The sequence below is a fragment of the Manacus candei genome, unplaced genomic scaffold (genome assembly GCF_025592945.1).
Source record: "Manacus candei isolate 608988 ecotype Guabito, Panama unplaced genomic scaffold, ASM2559294v1 h1tg000003l, whole genome shotgun sequence".
Lineage (NCBI taxonomy): Eukaryota > Metazoa > Chordata > Aves > Passeriformes > Pipridae > Manacus > Manacus candei.
In genome coordinates, this window is record NW_026138051.1 from 2,449,289 (window position 1) to 2,467,630 (window position 18,342).

Sequence of the window (18,342 nt, forward strand, 5' to 3'; positions counted from 1 at the left end):
TAATACTCAGTATATCCTGAAGGATTCTGCTGTAAGCTCCTTTAAATACATTTACATACATCACACACACTCTTAAGAATCTAAGCATCTCTCACAAGTGAAATGAAGCCTCTGGCAGCACCTGCCAGTCTGACAGGAATGCCAGTGCTCTGCTCCTTCCACAAACTTCAAACAGCACCCAGGCAACATGAAGCCTTGTCTTCCTGGCTAATGCTTCTTTGGGATGCTCTGTACCTGCTCCTTTCCCCCCTGACTGAGCCTGCCATACACAGAACTGTGAGTGGGTCCATGTCTTCATCTGTTTTCTAGCCTTATTCCTATAGAGAATCCCAGTACAACAGTGTGGAAGTACAAGTCTGGTCAGTATGTTAAGGACAAAAGCTAAGGAATAAGCTGTCTTTGGGGAATGCAGAGCACAGGCTTTCCAGCATAAGTGGAAATAGCATTTCTAACACCTTTCTGAAGGCAGCTTCACAGAAAAATTATAAAACTCATTATATGTTAGGGTCATGTCTTGAAACATATCCACTTGGAAGAATTTGTAATATGTAAAGCGTCCCCTGTTAAGAAAATATAATCAGGATATTGAAGATCTGTTCCTCTTGACAAAAATTAGCAGGCAGCACTTACACTATCTGGAATAACACAGATGGATGAGAAAGGGCGTATTAACAGACCATCAGTTTGAGCTGAGAACTGTGTTACTCAACCACAGTCTGATTTTGAGAGGATGAAGGAACCAAACGCATCTTTAGTGGCTCTGGGGTCACTCTCAGGACTGATTCCTTTACTACAAATTCACAAACTACAGATTCACAATGCAAAATTCAGTATACTCTGACCCAACTTTCAAGTGGTTACAACCTTGTTTTACCACAGTAAAATAACATTCACTCAAATTCTGGAAACCTCAGTACAGCTTCTCCCAACTGCCATTCAGTGTTAAAATGAAATGACAGGAGACAATACTTTTTGTAGCAGAGTTTATTTAAATTGGCACGTTGGAAACATTTGACATATTATAAATTATATATATACGTACATGTATAATACACAACACCTACAGAGCTAAAAACACAAAAAGGAAAGCTACATTTGCACTTACCAATAGAAAATGGTGAACTGGTGGCAATATTGTACAAGTTCTCAAACCATCAACAAACCATCAACTGAGCACTGAATTTTCCAGCTGCATTAGAACATCATTATAAGCAATGTTGGCAAAAAGTCCATTCTGGAAGCTTCAAAATGAAAATGAATTTCAGGAAGGTCAGTTTGTTCAGCCTGCTAGAAGACAGCACACACGTGGTACAACAGGGAATTGGGAAACACACGTTGCTCCAATCCAACACGTAGACAGTACCCCTAAAGGCTGAGTTACCTGATCCTGAGGAAGGCAAATCAGGTCAGAGATCAACATTACTCATAGATGAAGCAGCAACTGCTCACTGCAGTTTTGAGATGGAAAATGTCTGATTCTCGAGGAGATACTCCAACAGAGAGAAACTGGGATGATAAATGTGGATGGGACATAACATACAGCTCACCGACTTCACACCAGAGTTCAGCAGGGACAAGAGGCAGCCTAAGCATTCCTTCTGTGTCTTCACTTTCATAAAATAAATGTCACTACAAGAGTAATTGCTCTGTTTCTTTCCCCTCAGGAAGTAACCAGTGGCACAGTCCTTTAGATTCTGCTAATCTGTTCCAGAGGACAGAAGAGCTCCAGTGAGTCCCAGGGTCACGCCTCCACATTCTCCGCTTTTCTGCGAGAGGCCTGGGAAACACGATTGATGCTGCTCTCAATGAAGACCTTCAGGCCCTCCAAACCTTGTGCATAGAGATATTCCAGATACCAGTCCCACCTCTTCCCCTGCAAAACCAGAAAGGATAGTCAGATGTGCAGGACAAAGTTTTGTCTCTTTCTTAGATCAGTTTGAAAAGCTCTGTAAACATTGCCTTCCACAGTCTGACAACATCCCCGTGCCATTTGACAACGTCCCCGTGCCGTTTGACAACACCCGTAAATGCCCCTGTTCAGCTGTGGGTACCTTCTGTTCCCAAATGCCCAGACTTACACAACACACATTCTTAGCTTGAACATGACAAATCGTGATTTTTTTTTTTTTTTTTACTATTGAAAATGTTTACAAATCCCAGTTCTGAAAAGAGTAGAGTCTGTTGGATCAACAGGGAAGATGTCAGGAATTAAATGAATGTGGATATTAAAGCATTCCTTCCATCACTAGTGGTGATTTCTCCAGATCAAGTTTTAAGTACCCTGTGATACAGGAAAGGAAACCAATTGCCACTGTATTGCTCAGTAGAGGATTCCTGCTCAAAGCTGTAACAAAGCTACATACCTGTCTCAGAAATTTAAAATTAAGTTCATTGATAATAGAAATTCTGCTCCAAGTGCACCAAGAATGTAACTTTTTTTGGAGCCTGCAGAGAACAATAAACAGCTTTGTGCTGATACTGCACTGAGTCATGAAGGAAAAAAAAGTCTCAGCCCACTAGCCACAGATGGGCAGATACATAACTTCACGGGTGTTGATGCCCTCTTGTTTGGCCCTGTTAAGAGACTGAATCAAAGCCTACAGCTGGAATTTTTCCCTTTCAAAATTTTTATAGAGCATTTGTGAAATTGGTGAATATTATCACCTCATCCTCTTCTACATACCTGCTGGAAATTGCCTGCTTTCACTTCACTAAAACAAGAAATCTTACCTTAATTAATTTGAAGTTCAAGGTGGTATCCTCCGGACAAATCTTGAGGAGAAGGAATAAAATAATATCAAGTCAGATAAAAAGCATGTCCAGCGTTGCTGGGTCTCTGCTTAGGTGTGCAAAGGAGTTCAGAGATTTTTAATCATGCTTCAGAAGGGCCTTCCAGCATCATACTCTGTCCCTAAGTGGCAAGGTAACATCTAGACCCTCTTGCCCTGTGCTGCAGCACTACTGGACAGCAACAGGGAATATTTGTAGGTATCCTTAACCACTGTCTCTCATGAGTGCAAAAGCTTCCCCTTCAAAACATTAAAAAGGTAATTCCCAACAATGAGAAAGAGCAAGAGAAGAGAACCTAGTGACACTCAGACTACTGCTTGTGTTCCCTGAGTGTGCTGCAGAGCAGTGCCCTCTGGTGCTCAGCACCACAGTGCTGAGGAAAATGTGACCCTGCCCCTAAGTAATATTTTCTCCTGCCTTAAAACACATTTGTGACCACTGCTAGGCAAAATATTTCTTAGTTTTGCAGTAGGAAAAATGCAAAGTTTCTCCACCAGAAGGTTTTGGGGGTTGGAGGTTGGTGTTTGGGTTTTTTTTAGGGTTTGTTTTTTTAGTGTGCAAAGCCTCCAAAGAAGAATCAGGAAGCTGTGTCAGGGGAGGTTTAGGCTGGATCTCAGGAAAAGGTTCTTCCCCCAGAGGGTGGTTGGGCACTGGAACAGCTCCCCAGGGCAGTGGTCATGGCCCCAAGGGTGCCAAGGAGCATTTGGAAAACACTCTCAGGCACATGGTGGGATTCTTGGGGCTGTGCTGTGCAGGGCCAGGAGTGGGACTCGATGATCCTTGTGGGTCCCTTCCAACACAGGATATTCTGTGATTCTAGGAAGCCTCAGAACAAAAATTATGTGAGCAAAGGATATGAGAAAGACCAAGGAAAAGAAGTTGTGTATAAGAAAAATAAAATAGCCTCCTCTGGCAGAGGCAAAGTTGGGGTTTAATCAGCAGTAAGAGACAAACTAGCCCGATTCAGGACACTGAGCACTGTGCAGTGTTCCTAACCAGCATTCTTTGCTTCAACTCTACCCTCAGATATCCTTTGCTTCATTCCAGGAGTCACACCTACGCAGGCCTTGAGCCTGCCAGGGTTTCTCACAACAAAATGGCATCTTTATGCACCCCCTGAATAGCCTATAAGACCTGATTTTTTGGAGCAGGGCACACATCTCAGAACAACAGCTCTGGTAAGCTGCTCCCCCCACTCTTCAGCAGCTGCACTGAACACATGATGGCACCCCTAATTCAAGGCAACTACTGGCAGAACTCACACCAGACAATACAAGATTATCATATTACCTGAAGTAGTTACTTGCATTTCTGTTTTAATAAGCCATTCTTAAAAGCTACCACAAGAGCCAGAATGCACTGCTAAGAAGTTCAATGAACAGCTGTATACAACTTAACTATGTATTTCTTGACTTCCTGCAGTTTAAATACTTAGGTCACGCTCCCTATTTTGTGGGGCAGGATGCACTACTGGGAAGCTTTTACTGAATTGTCATTTATTTCACTGATTAGCTATTTTAGTTCTACCTTCAAAATGATCCTAAGCACAAATTCATATCCAAAACTGCTACATTCATGCTTTCATACCACACAGACTATTCAGATTGTGCCACTGATCTGACACAAACACAGAATGCCACAGCAGCTTTTGAAAGCTCAGTTGGCTCCACAAGTCAGCCAGGACACCAAGAGACACTGCTCTAGAGAAGCTGTCAAGACAGAACATTTGGTGCCTTCAAAGGCCCAAATCTCAGCCTATACCATTACCTGCTTCAGGAAGTTGACAGAATAGCCCAGCATGGCTGGGTGGTAGACAATGTTAAAGCTGGTTTTAAAATCCTTCACTAGAGTTTTGTTCAGCAGCTCCTCATCCATACGAAGACCTTGAGGATGAGTATCCTTCTGGAACACAGTGGATGTCCACAGGCAGCCCACCATAGCTGTTATGTACTGGTTGTACTCTCTGTATGTCTCGTTACTGAACTTGAACTGCAGTATTTTCTGAGGGACAAAACAAATCAGTGAACAGCATCCTCAAAGCAGCTGTGTGTTCCCTCAGTCCTTAAAAGAATGCCACTAATACACCTCCCCTCCATTCAACCCAATTCCTTGCTAAGGTCTGTTCTAGCACACAACAGATGTGTCCACAATACCTTTTTACTCTCCTCATTTTCTTTTGCAGCCACCAAGTTGGTTCGATACCTAAAAAAAAATTAAAAAAAAACCCCAAAACAAACATAAGAGAAAGTTGGGAGCCTGTAAATTTTTACATGCCTCTACTCAAAAAAGCTGGAGGAACGTATTAAGAAAATTTATTCCTGACATGAGAGAGATCAAACTTTATTGGTAAAAAAAAGAGAGACATGAAAGAGAATTCAAAGGGACTTTATCAGTTGGCATAGGCCCACTCTTTCTAGGTAGAGTAGGGACACATCTGATAATATTAATCTCTTAAATGATTCAGACATGATTGGTTTCCCTGGGACAGTCACTTTCATAAAGGCAACATGCAAGAATGGACATTCAGCCTTAAAATCAGCAGAAAAACTCAGTGTGTTTTTAAGAAGGCAGACTTTCATTCACTAAGCAAAGAAACAGAAGCCACTGGAAGTAATGCAACTTGACAGTTGTTCTATATAATAAGCACTAGCTCCTCTTATTTCCTCAAGACCATCCTGTCATGTTAATTACCCTGCAGATTCCTTAGAGAAAAAGCCACATGGAAAGCCCTGCACCAGCTGTCAGCTATTGGCTACTCTTCTCCTCAGATGCAGCCACTGGAAGTAACAAGGCCACAAACCACAGCCTTGGTGAATCCTGCAGAGCACTAAGCAGTGCTGTCTTTGGACTTGCCAGCAGCACAAGGCAGTCCCAAATTGCCACAGAGTCTGGAGGTGGCAGAAGGGCTTCCTACTCAGCACATGACAGAATTTGTAAGGAAAAGCTCAAGTTTAGTGGTCAAAGAATAGGAGTAAGAAGTTGTAGTTACTACTTGTGATTCCAGCTGGCTGGCTTAAGTTCTCTGAAAACAATATGGGAACTTCTTCCTCTCCACATATCAAAGATACAGAAATAATTCTGGGAAAGAAGTCAGAATCCTGCTATTTTGGGTAACAGACTGTAAAAAAAAAAAAAAGAAGAATAGTAACTACAGCTATAAAATCCTGAATCATGAAAGCTGGGCACGAGCAGAACTTTCACCTTTGCCTTGCATCGTAAGAAAAAGTAGATTTCAGATTTTACACTAAAGTAATTTCATTTCCAGAAAATTGAAAGAGAAGACAAGGAGACTTGCTGTAGTACCTGTACATAATGTAGCAGAGCTGATTCAAGGTGACAGAATCCATGCTGAGCAGTGCTGGGTAGAAAACCCCAGCAGGAGGCAATATCAACAAAGGCAGGTTGTACTTCAGGTACATGTCACACACCTGCAGGAATGAAGCACATCTGGGCTGACTGTTACTGCCAAAGTAACAGTCATTTGGACTATTCTTGCTTTTAACCACAAAGTTCTGTAAATTATAATGAGGAAGGTGTTTTTATGCTCTAGCTTAAAGAAATACAAACAGCCTTGGAGAATTTCAAAAGAAAGGCAAAATGATTGGGATACACACAGTCTCATAGAAATCCAGGATGAAGATGAGCAATAATGTGGAATTCTTTTCCAAACGCAGTCCAACAGTAGACAGCCGTCCAACAAAGTGGATCAGGTCAGCCACCACGGTCACTAGTCCAGAAAGGGTGGTATTCCTGCAGCAATGACACAACACAACATTAGTACTACACCTGTTTGCAAAGGGCAACGTGGAAAAGTGGTAAAAAGAAACTGAAGTTTGTGCTTTGCCCCACCCAACACTCAGCAACAGACACTTGTTCTTCAGTACAGCCAGTAACATTGTTATCAACACCATTACAAACATGACCCAGCCGTCAGCCTCAGGAGGATTTTGAATTCTGGGCATTTCAACTTTCAGTGTCAACAGAAGTACTTTTAAAGACAAAGAACAAGACTGACAAGGCAGCTTACAATATAGCAGAATCATAACAGTGTTATTAACCTTCTAGCTGGTCTTCATGCTGGGTGATAGAGCTAGAATATATATCCAAATGCACTGGTGAGCAATGCAAACAATATGGTTTTCATTTTTTATGACAAACTTACAAAGAATGAAACTCTGGATCCATATCAATCACATTGCAATTTAACCAGTTCTCCAGCAGCTCCTTCAGGCTCTCAAGGACACTGCACTGCAAGAGGCAAAAAGAAATCAGGCTGATAACGATTTATGTAAGCAAGTAGTACTAAATAAAAAACACCATGACAACTGACATATACAAGGAAAGGTACCAAGAGTTTCTCAGGACCAACAGGAGCAGTGAGATAATTGCACATCCCCTAGAACTAAATGTATGTGTTACAGAGTTTTTCCTGGAGAATGCAAAGTTTCAAACACCAAGTTAAAATTACAATAAAAGAAACAATTATCTTGTGTACTGCCAGTTCCTTTTACTTCCAATGTCCTAGTCAAAAAAGAAGATATCTTTAAGGCACTCATACTCCTAAAGAAGTTAAGCTGTAAGTATGTATTTTACCCTCATTTGGGCACAGACTTCCCCAAAAGAACTTTCTTATACAATCCCTTAGTCTGCTACACCCAACACAAGTGCAGAGAGCAGTATTAACTAGAAGTAAACAACCATTGTATTCACTCAAATTACCTTAAAGTAAAGGGATGATGTGAAAAAGAGCTGTGCCAGGGGACCATAGAGATATGACTTAATTTCTGAAACAAATGAGAAAGCAGTATGATACTGGTGAACAAATTCTATCCCCCAGGATATCCCTGGTGTCCAACCTCACCCAAAGGATCTGCAACACATACCAGGGGAACTGCTGAGGGGGATCCAACTCACAAGTTTGAGGATTTCTGGTCGGCAGCAGGAGCCATCCCAGAGAGGAAGGCTCTTATACAGGAACTCTTCACAGGCAGGAAATCCCTCCTACAAAGCAGAAGAGGAACATTCAGAAACTCACCTCATATGCCTGCACCTTGCCATGCTCACTTCACCCTGAAGGAAAAAGAGAGGCTGACACCTCCTTCCTGCCATACAATTTGCCAGGACATCCAAATTATCATTCTCAAATTATTTTTCCTGCAGAAAACAAGGCCATTTCCAGAATATTGACTTTCCATAGGTATAGGTATTTTTATTACTTGAGACACTGTCACTCCTCAGAAATATTACAGGAAACTGGTAAGTGTCAGAAGTTCTTTAAGGGAAGGCTTTGTGAAACCCTTGGTTGCCACAAAACATGCACTTACCTGCAAAAAACATTCTGCCTTGTAGATAGTTTCCAGGAAGCTCTTGAATTCTGTTTCATTTGTGTTATCAACTACACACCAGGTACATTCTAAACAGGAGGGAATATTGTATTGGAATACAAGCACAACAAGAAAAAACACAATTTCAGTTCTCTTCCAGTATTTGCTTTAACATCATTTGATTGTCACTACAAATCTGAATAGCAAAGTACCATTACTGAAAAATGAGAGCCCTCAGACATCCTTTACCTCCCTAGCATGGCAAGATAATACTGAGTTTCTTACCTTCCTGGAGCATCTGGCCCATCCAATAGTACAGCCTCAGGTAAATAGATTCATCTCTGACACAATTCATGTAGTGAAGTAATAAAGGGTTTGTTAGCACTGAACCCATCTGGGAAGGAAACTGCAAGAGAAAGCAAAGAAAAGAAAAGAATTATTCAGTACTTACATCAGCAAACTGCCAGAGAATCTCCTTCTATCAGAGCTGTCCAATCCTTTTACCAGCAACAAGACCATCTCCAGAACTCATCACCCTCAGTTGGGTCAGATGCTGTGTTAGAACCAGGTAGCCCACACATTATTCACACATAAACAAGGAATAAAGGAATATCCTTTGATCTCTCAAAACATTCATTCAGCTTTTCAAGACCTTCTTGAAGCTCACCTCTAGACGGTGGATATTTTGTAGGAGCTGAGGAAAGGTCTGCAGCTGCTCCACTGGAAAAGTCTCATCTGTACTGAACAAATCACAGTACTTTTCCGTGCCCACTTCTGAATTCCTTGCACTGCTCGCAGGTAGAACCAACTGAGTATTCCATTTCTGTAGAAAATGCATAGCAATGACTCTGCTTTCAATGCAATTGAGTGCACTCATGAACAGGGTTCCCAGAAAGACCCTGTTTTACAAAAAAACGTATCCAGGTTTTCATTATAGTGGGAATGCTGCATTTCTGAATAGGTACTCCCACCCTTCCCAGCACTGAAATAAAGCCAGACTCCCATTATTTACCAATATTCATAATGAAAAATGCTGCTTGGTACCTTCTAGGATCTACCTTAGGCCCATAACATACCCTCTTTCGTGACTGAGGTTGAGCTGTGCCTAAAAACACTGCCTGGGTCAGGGGAGTGCTTCCCTGGTTTCTTTGCCTTACTGCATTCATTGCTGCTTTCCATGGGCCCTCTGAATTCTTGAAGTAAGTCTGGAAACAGAAATCAGACATCTGTGCAAGAAGCCAAACTAAGACAAAGCAACAGAAAGATCAGTTTCTATTCTGATAAACAGCATCACAGTGATGTAGAGACAACCTCCTTGACAGATTTTCACAGCACAGAACTCTTATCACTCCTCAGTTTCATCACATTTTGACTACAGTTCAACTGTAGTGGGCTTTTATTTCCTTCTGAAATTATGTTCTTTTTCAAAAGGGATAAAACACTTCTGTCTTATAATCTTCATTCAAATCAATCATCAATTCATAGATTAAATCTCAAGTATACATTATACTAATTTTACTCAGTGAAGAGGAAATAGAATTAATTTTCACCACTAAATCGTGCTCTAGCTTAAATGCAAAGCTCAGTACAAACACTATCATAAGTACTGGTTCCAAATAGACTAAATCTAATTCCTTACCTTTGTTTTTGTGGGAAGAGTTATGGTCACCAGTTCTGGACAGAAGAGTTTGTAAAGTGATAGTAGAGCCTGCAGGTGAGGTTGCATTCCCTGTCAAATAGCAGAACAAGAGGGAAAATGTGGGGTATGTTTTTTATACAGAAACTCAATGCTGTACTTTAGAAGAAAAAAACCCAGTGATGAGTAAAAGCTAAATTTCTAGAGCTACATATCAGTGAGTAAGCACAGATGAATAACTGAAAATGAAAAAACAGAAACTGTGTCAATGAAACACCATAGGAAGGGGATTGAAGAAAGAGCATAACTAAAAAAAAGTAATTTATTAATCAAAACTATGAAAAATAGTCTTTCTGCTGTCTAAAAAACATGTTACAGCACGTTTTCTTACAAAAAAGAGTAAGACCCTCTACAATCTTATATTTTTCAGTCATTTTTGATACCACTTGCAAAAGGAAGATGAATACAAAATTAAGGACTGCAATAGATAAATGAAGCTGCCCTTTGCTTCAGAGATTTCACCACACCTGGCTCTAAAACAAAGAGCTTTGTGCATATCATTGCAAGAGTTCACAAAACACACGTGAAAATTAGGGATGCACATGCAAGAGAGACGAGCTTTGATGTTACAAAGACTACAACCTACAATTCCAAGTCCAGTCACTCTTCTCCATCCTGTAAGGGTATTAGTCTTACAAAGTGCATTATTAACCACAGTTCAAACTCTGCAAGAGTTGAAATAAACTCACCATTTTTGCTTGGAGGTCAAGCAGTCTCCTAACCCGAAAAGGTTTGACTGGAAATACAATCAATAATATAAAGAATTTAAAAAACACTGTATCAGACATCTGAGCAAAAATGCAGTATCACTTTTATCATGAAGTCATGACAAAGCCAACAGAACCAATCACTCTTATTTCTAGGCTAACAGACAGGTTTCTAGTTCAGAAAGCGTTACATAAATTTTTGCCTGAACTATCACTCGTGCTTCCTTGCCTTAAAAGCACTATATTGGCTTACCAGTGCAGTGGCTGCATTGGAAGAAAAGGCAGTACCAGCAAACAGAATCAGAAACAAAATGGAATTCCAGCTCTTACAGCTGAGAGACTCACCATTTTCTTTCCTGGTCAGCAGGTAGAGCACGTGGCAGACGTAGGGGCACTGCAAAGCAAAGGCAGCAATGAACCCTCCTGCTGCTGAGGGACACACAGAAATCACACAGGCTTCACAGGACACTGTTGTGTCACTCCACTGGCTGCCTCAAGCCATCCCTGCAGCCCCCCCAGGGCAGAGAACACCTCTCTTCCCTTAGGAAGCAGCCTGGTTTTTACAGTCTCTTATGTCCCTTTCATTTGGAAACTTTATCTGGCAGTAACCAAGCTATTCAATAAGCTTGGATGGTGTCTTTTGGAAGATGGTCTAGAAATTTCAAGAGTCAGAGGTAAAAGTACAATGATACTTTCAAAAAGAAAGGCACTTTTGAACCAACATACTGTTTTAGAGCTTCTATTTACAATTGAGGCTGTAAAAGAGCTTTAAATTAGTTTCACACCAACTCTTGGTGCACTTCTCAACTGACCCATCATGCCTCAAAATGCTATTTTAAACCGTAGGAACTTGAATCCAGTTTTATGAAAAGATTATAACTAAAGTTAACCTAAAACCATTAACAACTTTACAAACTATATAACTCAGAATTTGGGGGACTTAACCACAAAATATCCTAAACTGAAAGCATATTAACAGTTTCATATCTAACATGAATGCCAAGATCATTTCAATATGCACTGAATCCAAACATTTCAAAATTCCAGTACCTGAATTTTACAGTTGCCATATAGCAGAAATTTCCTGAATGCTTGTTCTCATTTAAGTTACATTTCAATTCAATTAAATAGAACATCACCCTTAAATAAACACTGCTCTAAAAGTTTGGTTTTTATTTCTTTTTGCCCAAGGTATACAAGCCAGTTTCTTCCCAGGAGCAGGAGACTTTACCTGCTGTTGTCTGACAATCCCACAGACTGCAGCACCACAGTTAATCTTGGGAATTTAGACAGAATATATCCCCAACCTCTGTGTGACACAGAATAGCAATTCTTGTTTAAACAGTCAGACCACAGCAATCCTACAGTACTTCCCTGTTTAGGTATCTAAATTACCCAGCAACCTTATAATGCAAATAAAAAAAAAAAAAAAAAAAAAAAAGAGAAAAGTTCTAGCCATTAGAAAATTTTCTCTAAACAACCAGACTAATTCCAGCCTTAATACACTAATGAACACTTGGTTTTATTTTGTCAATTCCATATGTTCTTCAGCTCTCCTTACCAGCTTCTCATCTTGCAGGAAGAAGAAGAAGAAACCATAGAGGGCATTAACTTGTTCCTTGTGATCAATGAAGTCAAACACTGTGATCAGCCACCTTAAAAAAAGCAACTGCAGACAGGAAAAAAGCCATTATTACCTTAAGTGATGGGCAAAAGCAAAGAAAAGTAGTCAGTAGCCAACTCCAGAGACACAATCAGTAAGGATACAAACCACTCACAAGGACAACCAGGGAGTTTCAGAAGAACAACAGCTCAGAGATAATTCAGCTGTGGAAGAAAGCCTGCCAAGGGTGTCCTCTTGCAGCCCTCCTGGGAAACAGGCACACTCCAACACCTTGTTGAAGTGCCTGTACACCAATGCATGAAGTATGGGAAACAAACACTTCTGAATATGTGTTGTCCCCTCACCAAGGAGGATTGAGGTGCTGGAAGGCATCCACAGCAGAGTAACAAAGCTGGGGAAGGGTCTGGAGCACAAATCTTAAGAGGAGCAGCTGAGGGAGCTGGGGGAGCTCAGCCTGGAGAAAAGGGAGCTCAGGGATGACCTTATTGCACTCTACAACACCCTGGAAGGAGGCTGAAGTGAGGTAGGAGTCAGTCTCTTCTCCCAAGCAACAAGTGATAGGACAGGAAGAAACAGCATCAAGTTGTGCCAGGGGAGGCTTAGACTGGGTATTAGGAAAAACTTCTGCACCAAAAGGGTGGCCAAGCACTGGCACAGGATACCAAAGGAAGTGGTTGAACTACCATCCCTAGAGGTATTTAAAAGATGTTCAGGTGTGGCACTTAGGACCACTGTTTCATGGTGGTCCAACACATGGTTGGACTCTATGGCCTTAAAAATCTTTTCTAACCTCAATGATTTTACGATGGAAATAAATTCTGTGGTTCCATGATGTAAACCTTTGAGCAGACTATGTGAACACCAAAACAAACTTTTGCTAACGTTAAGCCACGTTGTCATGACCAAGGTACACATAACCTAAGGGATACCTTGCTGAAGTTGAAGAATGCCTCACACAGCAGAAGTACTTCACAGAAATGGTGGTGGAGAAACCATTCCTGAGGACTTCATAGATTCAAGCCAAGCAGGAACTGTGCAACTTTCCACTCACACTTATAAAATGTTTCTTGGTTCCTGCTGCTGTTCCAGCAATGGGTGTCTCTGCCATTCTTGGTAAATGACAGTATCTTGTGTAAGACCATGTACGTTAAACCCTCGGGATTTTTGCTCCCTGAAAATAACCTGGTCTTATCATTCCTGTGCAGAAGCAATAACTATTGTCAGCACTTACTAAGTTACCTGGATGCTGCCTGAGGATTTATTGGTACAGAGCCAAGACACAGCTGTAACCACAGAATTTTCTGGTATTACTGAGGCTGGGATCAGGCTCTTCAATAAACGAGTATTCACTGTGTCAGCTGAAAAACAAACAGTTTCAAATAAGATGGTGCTCCTGAACCAAGTTCCTAGATGTGGTTTTGCAGCTTAGGTCAAAATTCCCTCTGGACAAAATTATTCAGAGCTTCATTGCTCAAAGTAACAGTGTACAAGAACCTGGTAAGGATTTACCAATACCTCAAAAAATTATGAGAAATATTTCTCCCAACTTAACCAAAAAAAAAAAAAAATATTGAGTATTTTAGTATTGAAATAGTCTTCAGACTCCCAGCAAGACAACCAAAAGTAACACAGATTCTGTTAACATTAAACAACCAATGCCTTCAGCAAAAGGGTATGGGACTGTCAGCCAAAGATCAGCAGACCTGGAGATGAGCTGATCATTTTAAACGAAGAGAAGCACTAAACTACTTGCATAATGGGGAAAGAATTCTGTGTGCTCCCCTTGTGCTGGAGGGAGGCAGAAGTTTAGGGTTTTTTCCAATTAATATTTCATTATTTAGAAGTATAAATGGTGAACAACATTTCTAAGAAAGCAGCACGAGGGCTGCACTGACTGCTGAATTGACTGTGGGGATGACAACCTAATTTTAGCAACTTTCACTAACACAACTATGTGTTAGTTTGTTTAGTTATTTTGATCTTGGGGAAACGAAACCTACACAAACAATTACAGCAAAGAAAAAACACAATGCTTGGTGAGGGCACTATTCAGGCCTTTCAGAAACCTGCAATTATGAACAAAGGAAAAAAATTTAAAACAAAATCTGTAACAAGCCATAATATTTAACTGGGCACCACTCCCCCGGAGTAAGAACTGAGGTTAGTTTTTTACACCAAGGCATGCCAGAAAAATTAATTTTACACTACAGTACCCAACAAGACAGCCACCACAAACACATTATCTGAAGCAGGTTTGATTGGAGGGGAAGGAGACATTCACAGAAGATACACCAGCAACACATAAAGGTTTTACCAAATTTGCCACTGAGCACCACGTTCAACAGTATCTCAAAACTTTCAGGGGGCAGCCCATGTTGCAGGGCAATGCTTTCCACAGCAGCCAAGTGTTTCTGCAGAGCACTGTTGTTTCTCAGGGAAACACGGCCTTGAACTAGGAAAAACAAATGAGACAAACACAGGATGTAACAACTTCCAAAATGAAAACGAACTTTAAGCTTCTCTGAACTGCCCCTACGTATACTCCTTTTTCTTTACACAGTAATAAGAGGGGGAAGAACTTTCAAGACATTAAAGAAACATTTACATAGCTCAGGGATTAAAGAGGAAATACAGAAGTAAAATTAGATTATTTTAAAATTATTATTTTTATTAAGAAAGACAGAGAGGGACTTTTTACAAGAGCATGTAGTGACAGGACAAGGGGGAATAGATACAAAGTGACAGAAAGTAGACTTAGAGTAGGTATTAGGAAACAATTGTTTACTGTGAGGGTGGTGAGGCCCTGGCACATGTTTCCCAGAGAAGCTGTGGATGACCTATCCATGGAAGTGTCCAAAGCCAGGTTGGACAGGGCTTGGAGCAACCTGGGACAGTGGAAGGTGTCCCTGCCCATGGCAGGAGTTTGGTCCCTTCCAACCCAAACCATTCCATGATTCTATGATATTCCTTTTTTTTTACATAGTAGTGACAGAAAGCTTTTAATACATTAAAAAAATATTACATAGCTCAGGCATCGAAGAGAAAAACCAGATGTAAAATAGATTATTTTTATATGATTATAATTCTTTTTATTAAGAATGTAATTATTATGTTTTCAGTCTTAGAGAGCCAACCTTAAAAGTGCTCTTACCTTTCTCAAAGTAGCTCAAAGCTTTCTCCAGGGAGACTTCCTGGCTGTCGTTTTTCCCACCGACATCGTTTTTCTGATTGATGTCATTTTTCTGACCTCCAGGAGGCTGATGATTCTGGGAACTTTTTTCAGGGTCAGTTCTCCCTCTTTTTCGCCACGCAGAGAGATCAGTTTGGCTTTTATGGTCAACCTCCAGAGGCCGCTTTGGGGTCCTAGAACTCCGTATTTGATTCATCTTTTCAGTCTCCCAGCTGAGACTGGAGAATTTTCCTCATTTGTCACGAGATCCAGTCCTTCACTAGGCAAGAAAAGAGATCAACCTCCAACAGCTGAAGAACATCAGAGAGCTGGTTCCCTGCAAGAAAAGAAACATTTATTTTCCTGACAAAGAGATTTTAGAGGCATCCTGCATAACACTAGACTGAATGCAGCAGAAATAATTTAGAGCTGACTGCCCTCCAACAGGTCAGACAATATACTCAGAAGATGCACTGACGACAGTGTATCAAAACTTTATTCTTTCTTACATTAGAAAAAGGAAGAAAAAAATCCACAAGGCAAAAAATTAACACAAGCTCCTTTCAATTTAAAAACGACCTGATAAAATTTTAGATAGCGTTGTGAGCCAAAAAATTAACATAACCAGAAAGATGGAATAACACAACCAACAGTTTTCTCCTCAGTTTACTTTGTGCATTTTTATTTTCCTTACTTGTATTGTGCATGTCAGTGTCATCAGTCAACAAGCCATGATCCCCTGCAGGGTTGTGTACAGATTTTAAAGGATAATAACAACACTTATCTTTCTATTTCGCAAACACTGGATTCTTCTGCAGCCTTTCTACCGAGCAGCTAGGGTTGGAAAACGTCCCTCGCCCTCCTCCCCACCTGCACCATCGCCCCTCCCTCAGCCACCACCGCGACTCCCCGGGACACTCGGGCCTCCCGGAGCATCCTCCGAGGGGAAGGAGGGAGCCCAGCCCGGCCTGACCAGCCCCGGCCACGGCCCCTCCCGCTGCCCTGGGCACTGACCACCGCTGGCACGGCCACTGACCCTCGCTCCGGCACTGCCCCCCCGTTGCCCCGGGCATTGTGTCCCCCCGGGCATTGTTCCCCCCGGCACTGACCCCCTCACGCTCCTCCCGCCTCTCCAACCGTCTCGCCGTTCAAACCTGGCGGCCGCCACACCGCGCGTGCGCAGCGCCCACCACCGCCCCGCCTTTTACGCATGCGCATTGGGCGGGAATGAGGCGGCGCTTCTGCCCTTCCTGCCCGCCCCCCCCCCCGGCGGTTCTGAGCATGCGCGGTCCGTGCCCGGCGGGAGGGGGCCCTGAAGGGCGGGAAATCCCCGTGAGGGGAAGTGCGGCCCGTCCTGGGGTGTCCCCTCGTCCATGGGGGTGCAAAGTTTAACCCTAAACCCGCATCTTAAAAAAGAGTTGGGCGGGGAAAAGGCACATATAAAGCGAGTGCGGAGGTGATCCAGTAACCCCGAGACTCTAAGCAGTGATGCCTGGATGAGGCTGGCCGGGAAATGAAATTATGGACTCGGAGATAAAAACATGGAAAAAAAAAAGAGGAAAAAAAAAGAGAAAAGAGTAAATTAGCATCGAGGTCTTACAAAAGGAGTGGAGCAGTTCTTATCGAGCACAGATGGCTGACAGCATCCAAAAATAGCTTGTTTCTGCTGGGGGGCAGTGATGGAGGTCAGGCCGCCACAGAGAAATACAGAATTCCTGCTGCTGGGCTGCAGGGAGAGTCCCGGCTCCCTCCGTAACAAAGACCACGCAGCCACTGCTGCGGGTCAGTCGCTCATTTCGCTGCAAATGTGTAAAGAGGGGACGTATTTTAGTAGGCTTTGCTCCATGGGATGATGTATTATTGGGGCGTCCGTACAGGCTTCGATGAGGAATGTCACAAAATATAAACACAATACTTGTTCCCAAAGGTTTGCTGAGCTGGATGTTCAGTGAGAGGTGACTGGAGAAAGAGCTGCAGCAGCTCAATTGTGAGGACTTTGTGTAGGAAATACACATCATGGGGTGGTTTTGAGTTGGTTTTGAGCTAAAATGTGATGAACAACCCCAGTCAGGGCATGGCAGATAAAGTGTCTTTAGGGGAGTAAAGCAAATTCTGTATCTATTTGGGATGACCTTGAGGTAGTCTGTGAGGATGAGATTGTCTAGCAGAGGTGGCCTCTTGGTTCCTTTGCTCAGGGTGCACATCTGATAAGAGAAATTTAGTCCCTCCGGGGCTCTGAGAGAAGGCTTTTTCAGCATGCATATATATATGTATGCATATGGGGCTGCATCTGCTTCAGCAGCAAACTCGAGAACTGCATGTGAACATCCCTCATCAATTTTTATACAGATACAACGTTAACAGTTTACTGGAGTTACCTTTCCTCAGGGCCACATTACACTGTAGCAAAATTTATCTGAGACTGTTTCATTAAAATATCCAAATGTCTCCTTTAAGTATCTGTTATTTATAATATGTAGCCAAATAGTGCTCAGCTGCCTTCAGCAAAGCATCGCCTTCTCTCTCTCACAAATTGCCTGAAATGATTCTGCCCATTTTAGGTGCAGTGTTTGACCACAGGGAGGTGTTTTCAGACCAGTCTCTCAAAAAAAGAAATTTGTTTCTGTAAAGACATTTTTCTCCAAATTTCAAAAAGTTTATTTTCATGAATAATTAAAAAAAAAATAAGGAAAAACTGAAAACAGACAAACATTAGGAAAACCAGACAAATTCAGAGGTAACACATGCTCCTTATGACACTCTAAGATTTCAGATACAACACAGGGATTCAGGCTCTGGTAACAGTTCTCCCAGCTCACCGAGGCTGTATGTGGGATGAGCAATGAGGTACCTGGAATTGTTCAGACCCTCATCTACCAGCAATAAACAACAATTCTATAAAGTCACAGTAGCTGTGGAAAAAAGGTTTTTTCTTGCGAGGAAATGGGGAGCACGATGCTATTTGCTGACATCGGACAGATATTTTGGAGTTCTTTGGGCAGTTCTGCTCCCCATCCCCTCTCCAGGGATCA

At 41.9% G+C, this 18,342-nt stretch overlaps 1 protein-coding gene across 1 annotated transcript; it reads right to left on the reverse strand.

The window, feature by feature from the left end:
• Positions 1 to 969: 969 nt before the first annotated feature.
• CENPI (centromere protein I) lies at positions 970 to 16,478 on the reverse strand. Its single transcript, XM_051785759.1, has 21 exons — positions 16,420 to 16,478; positions 15,293 to 15,647; positions 14,456 to 14,593; positions 13,381 to 13,499; positions 12,079 to 12,186; positions 10,863 to 10,911; positions 10,500 to 10,546; positions 9,754 to 9,843; positions 9,191 to 9,319; positions 8,782 to 8,937; positions 8,400 to 8,520; positions 8,115 to 8,203; positions 7,674 to 7,791; positions 7,510 to 7,574; positions 6,953 to 7,038; positions 6,405 to 6,540; positions 6,094 to 6,218; positions 4,944 to 4,992; positions 4,558 to 4,791; positions 2,731 to 2,772; positions 970 to 1,873 (listed from the first exon to the last, which is right to left on the reverse strand). Exons 2-21 carry the CDS (start codon positions 15,525 to 15,527, stop codon positions 1,742 to 1,744), a joined length of 2,268 nt encoding a protein of 755 aa, XP_051641719.1. The 5' UTR covers positions 15,528 to 15,647; positions 16,420 to 16,478; the 3' UTR covers positions 970 to 1,741.
• Positions 16,479 to 18,342: the final 1,864 nt, after the last annotated feature.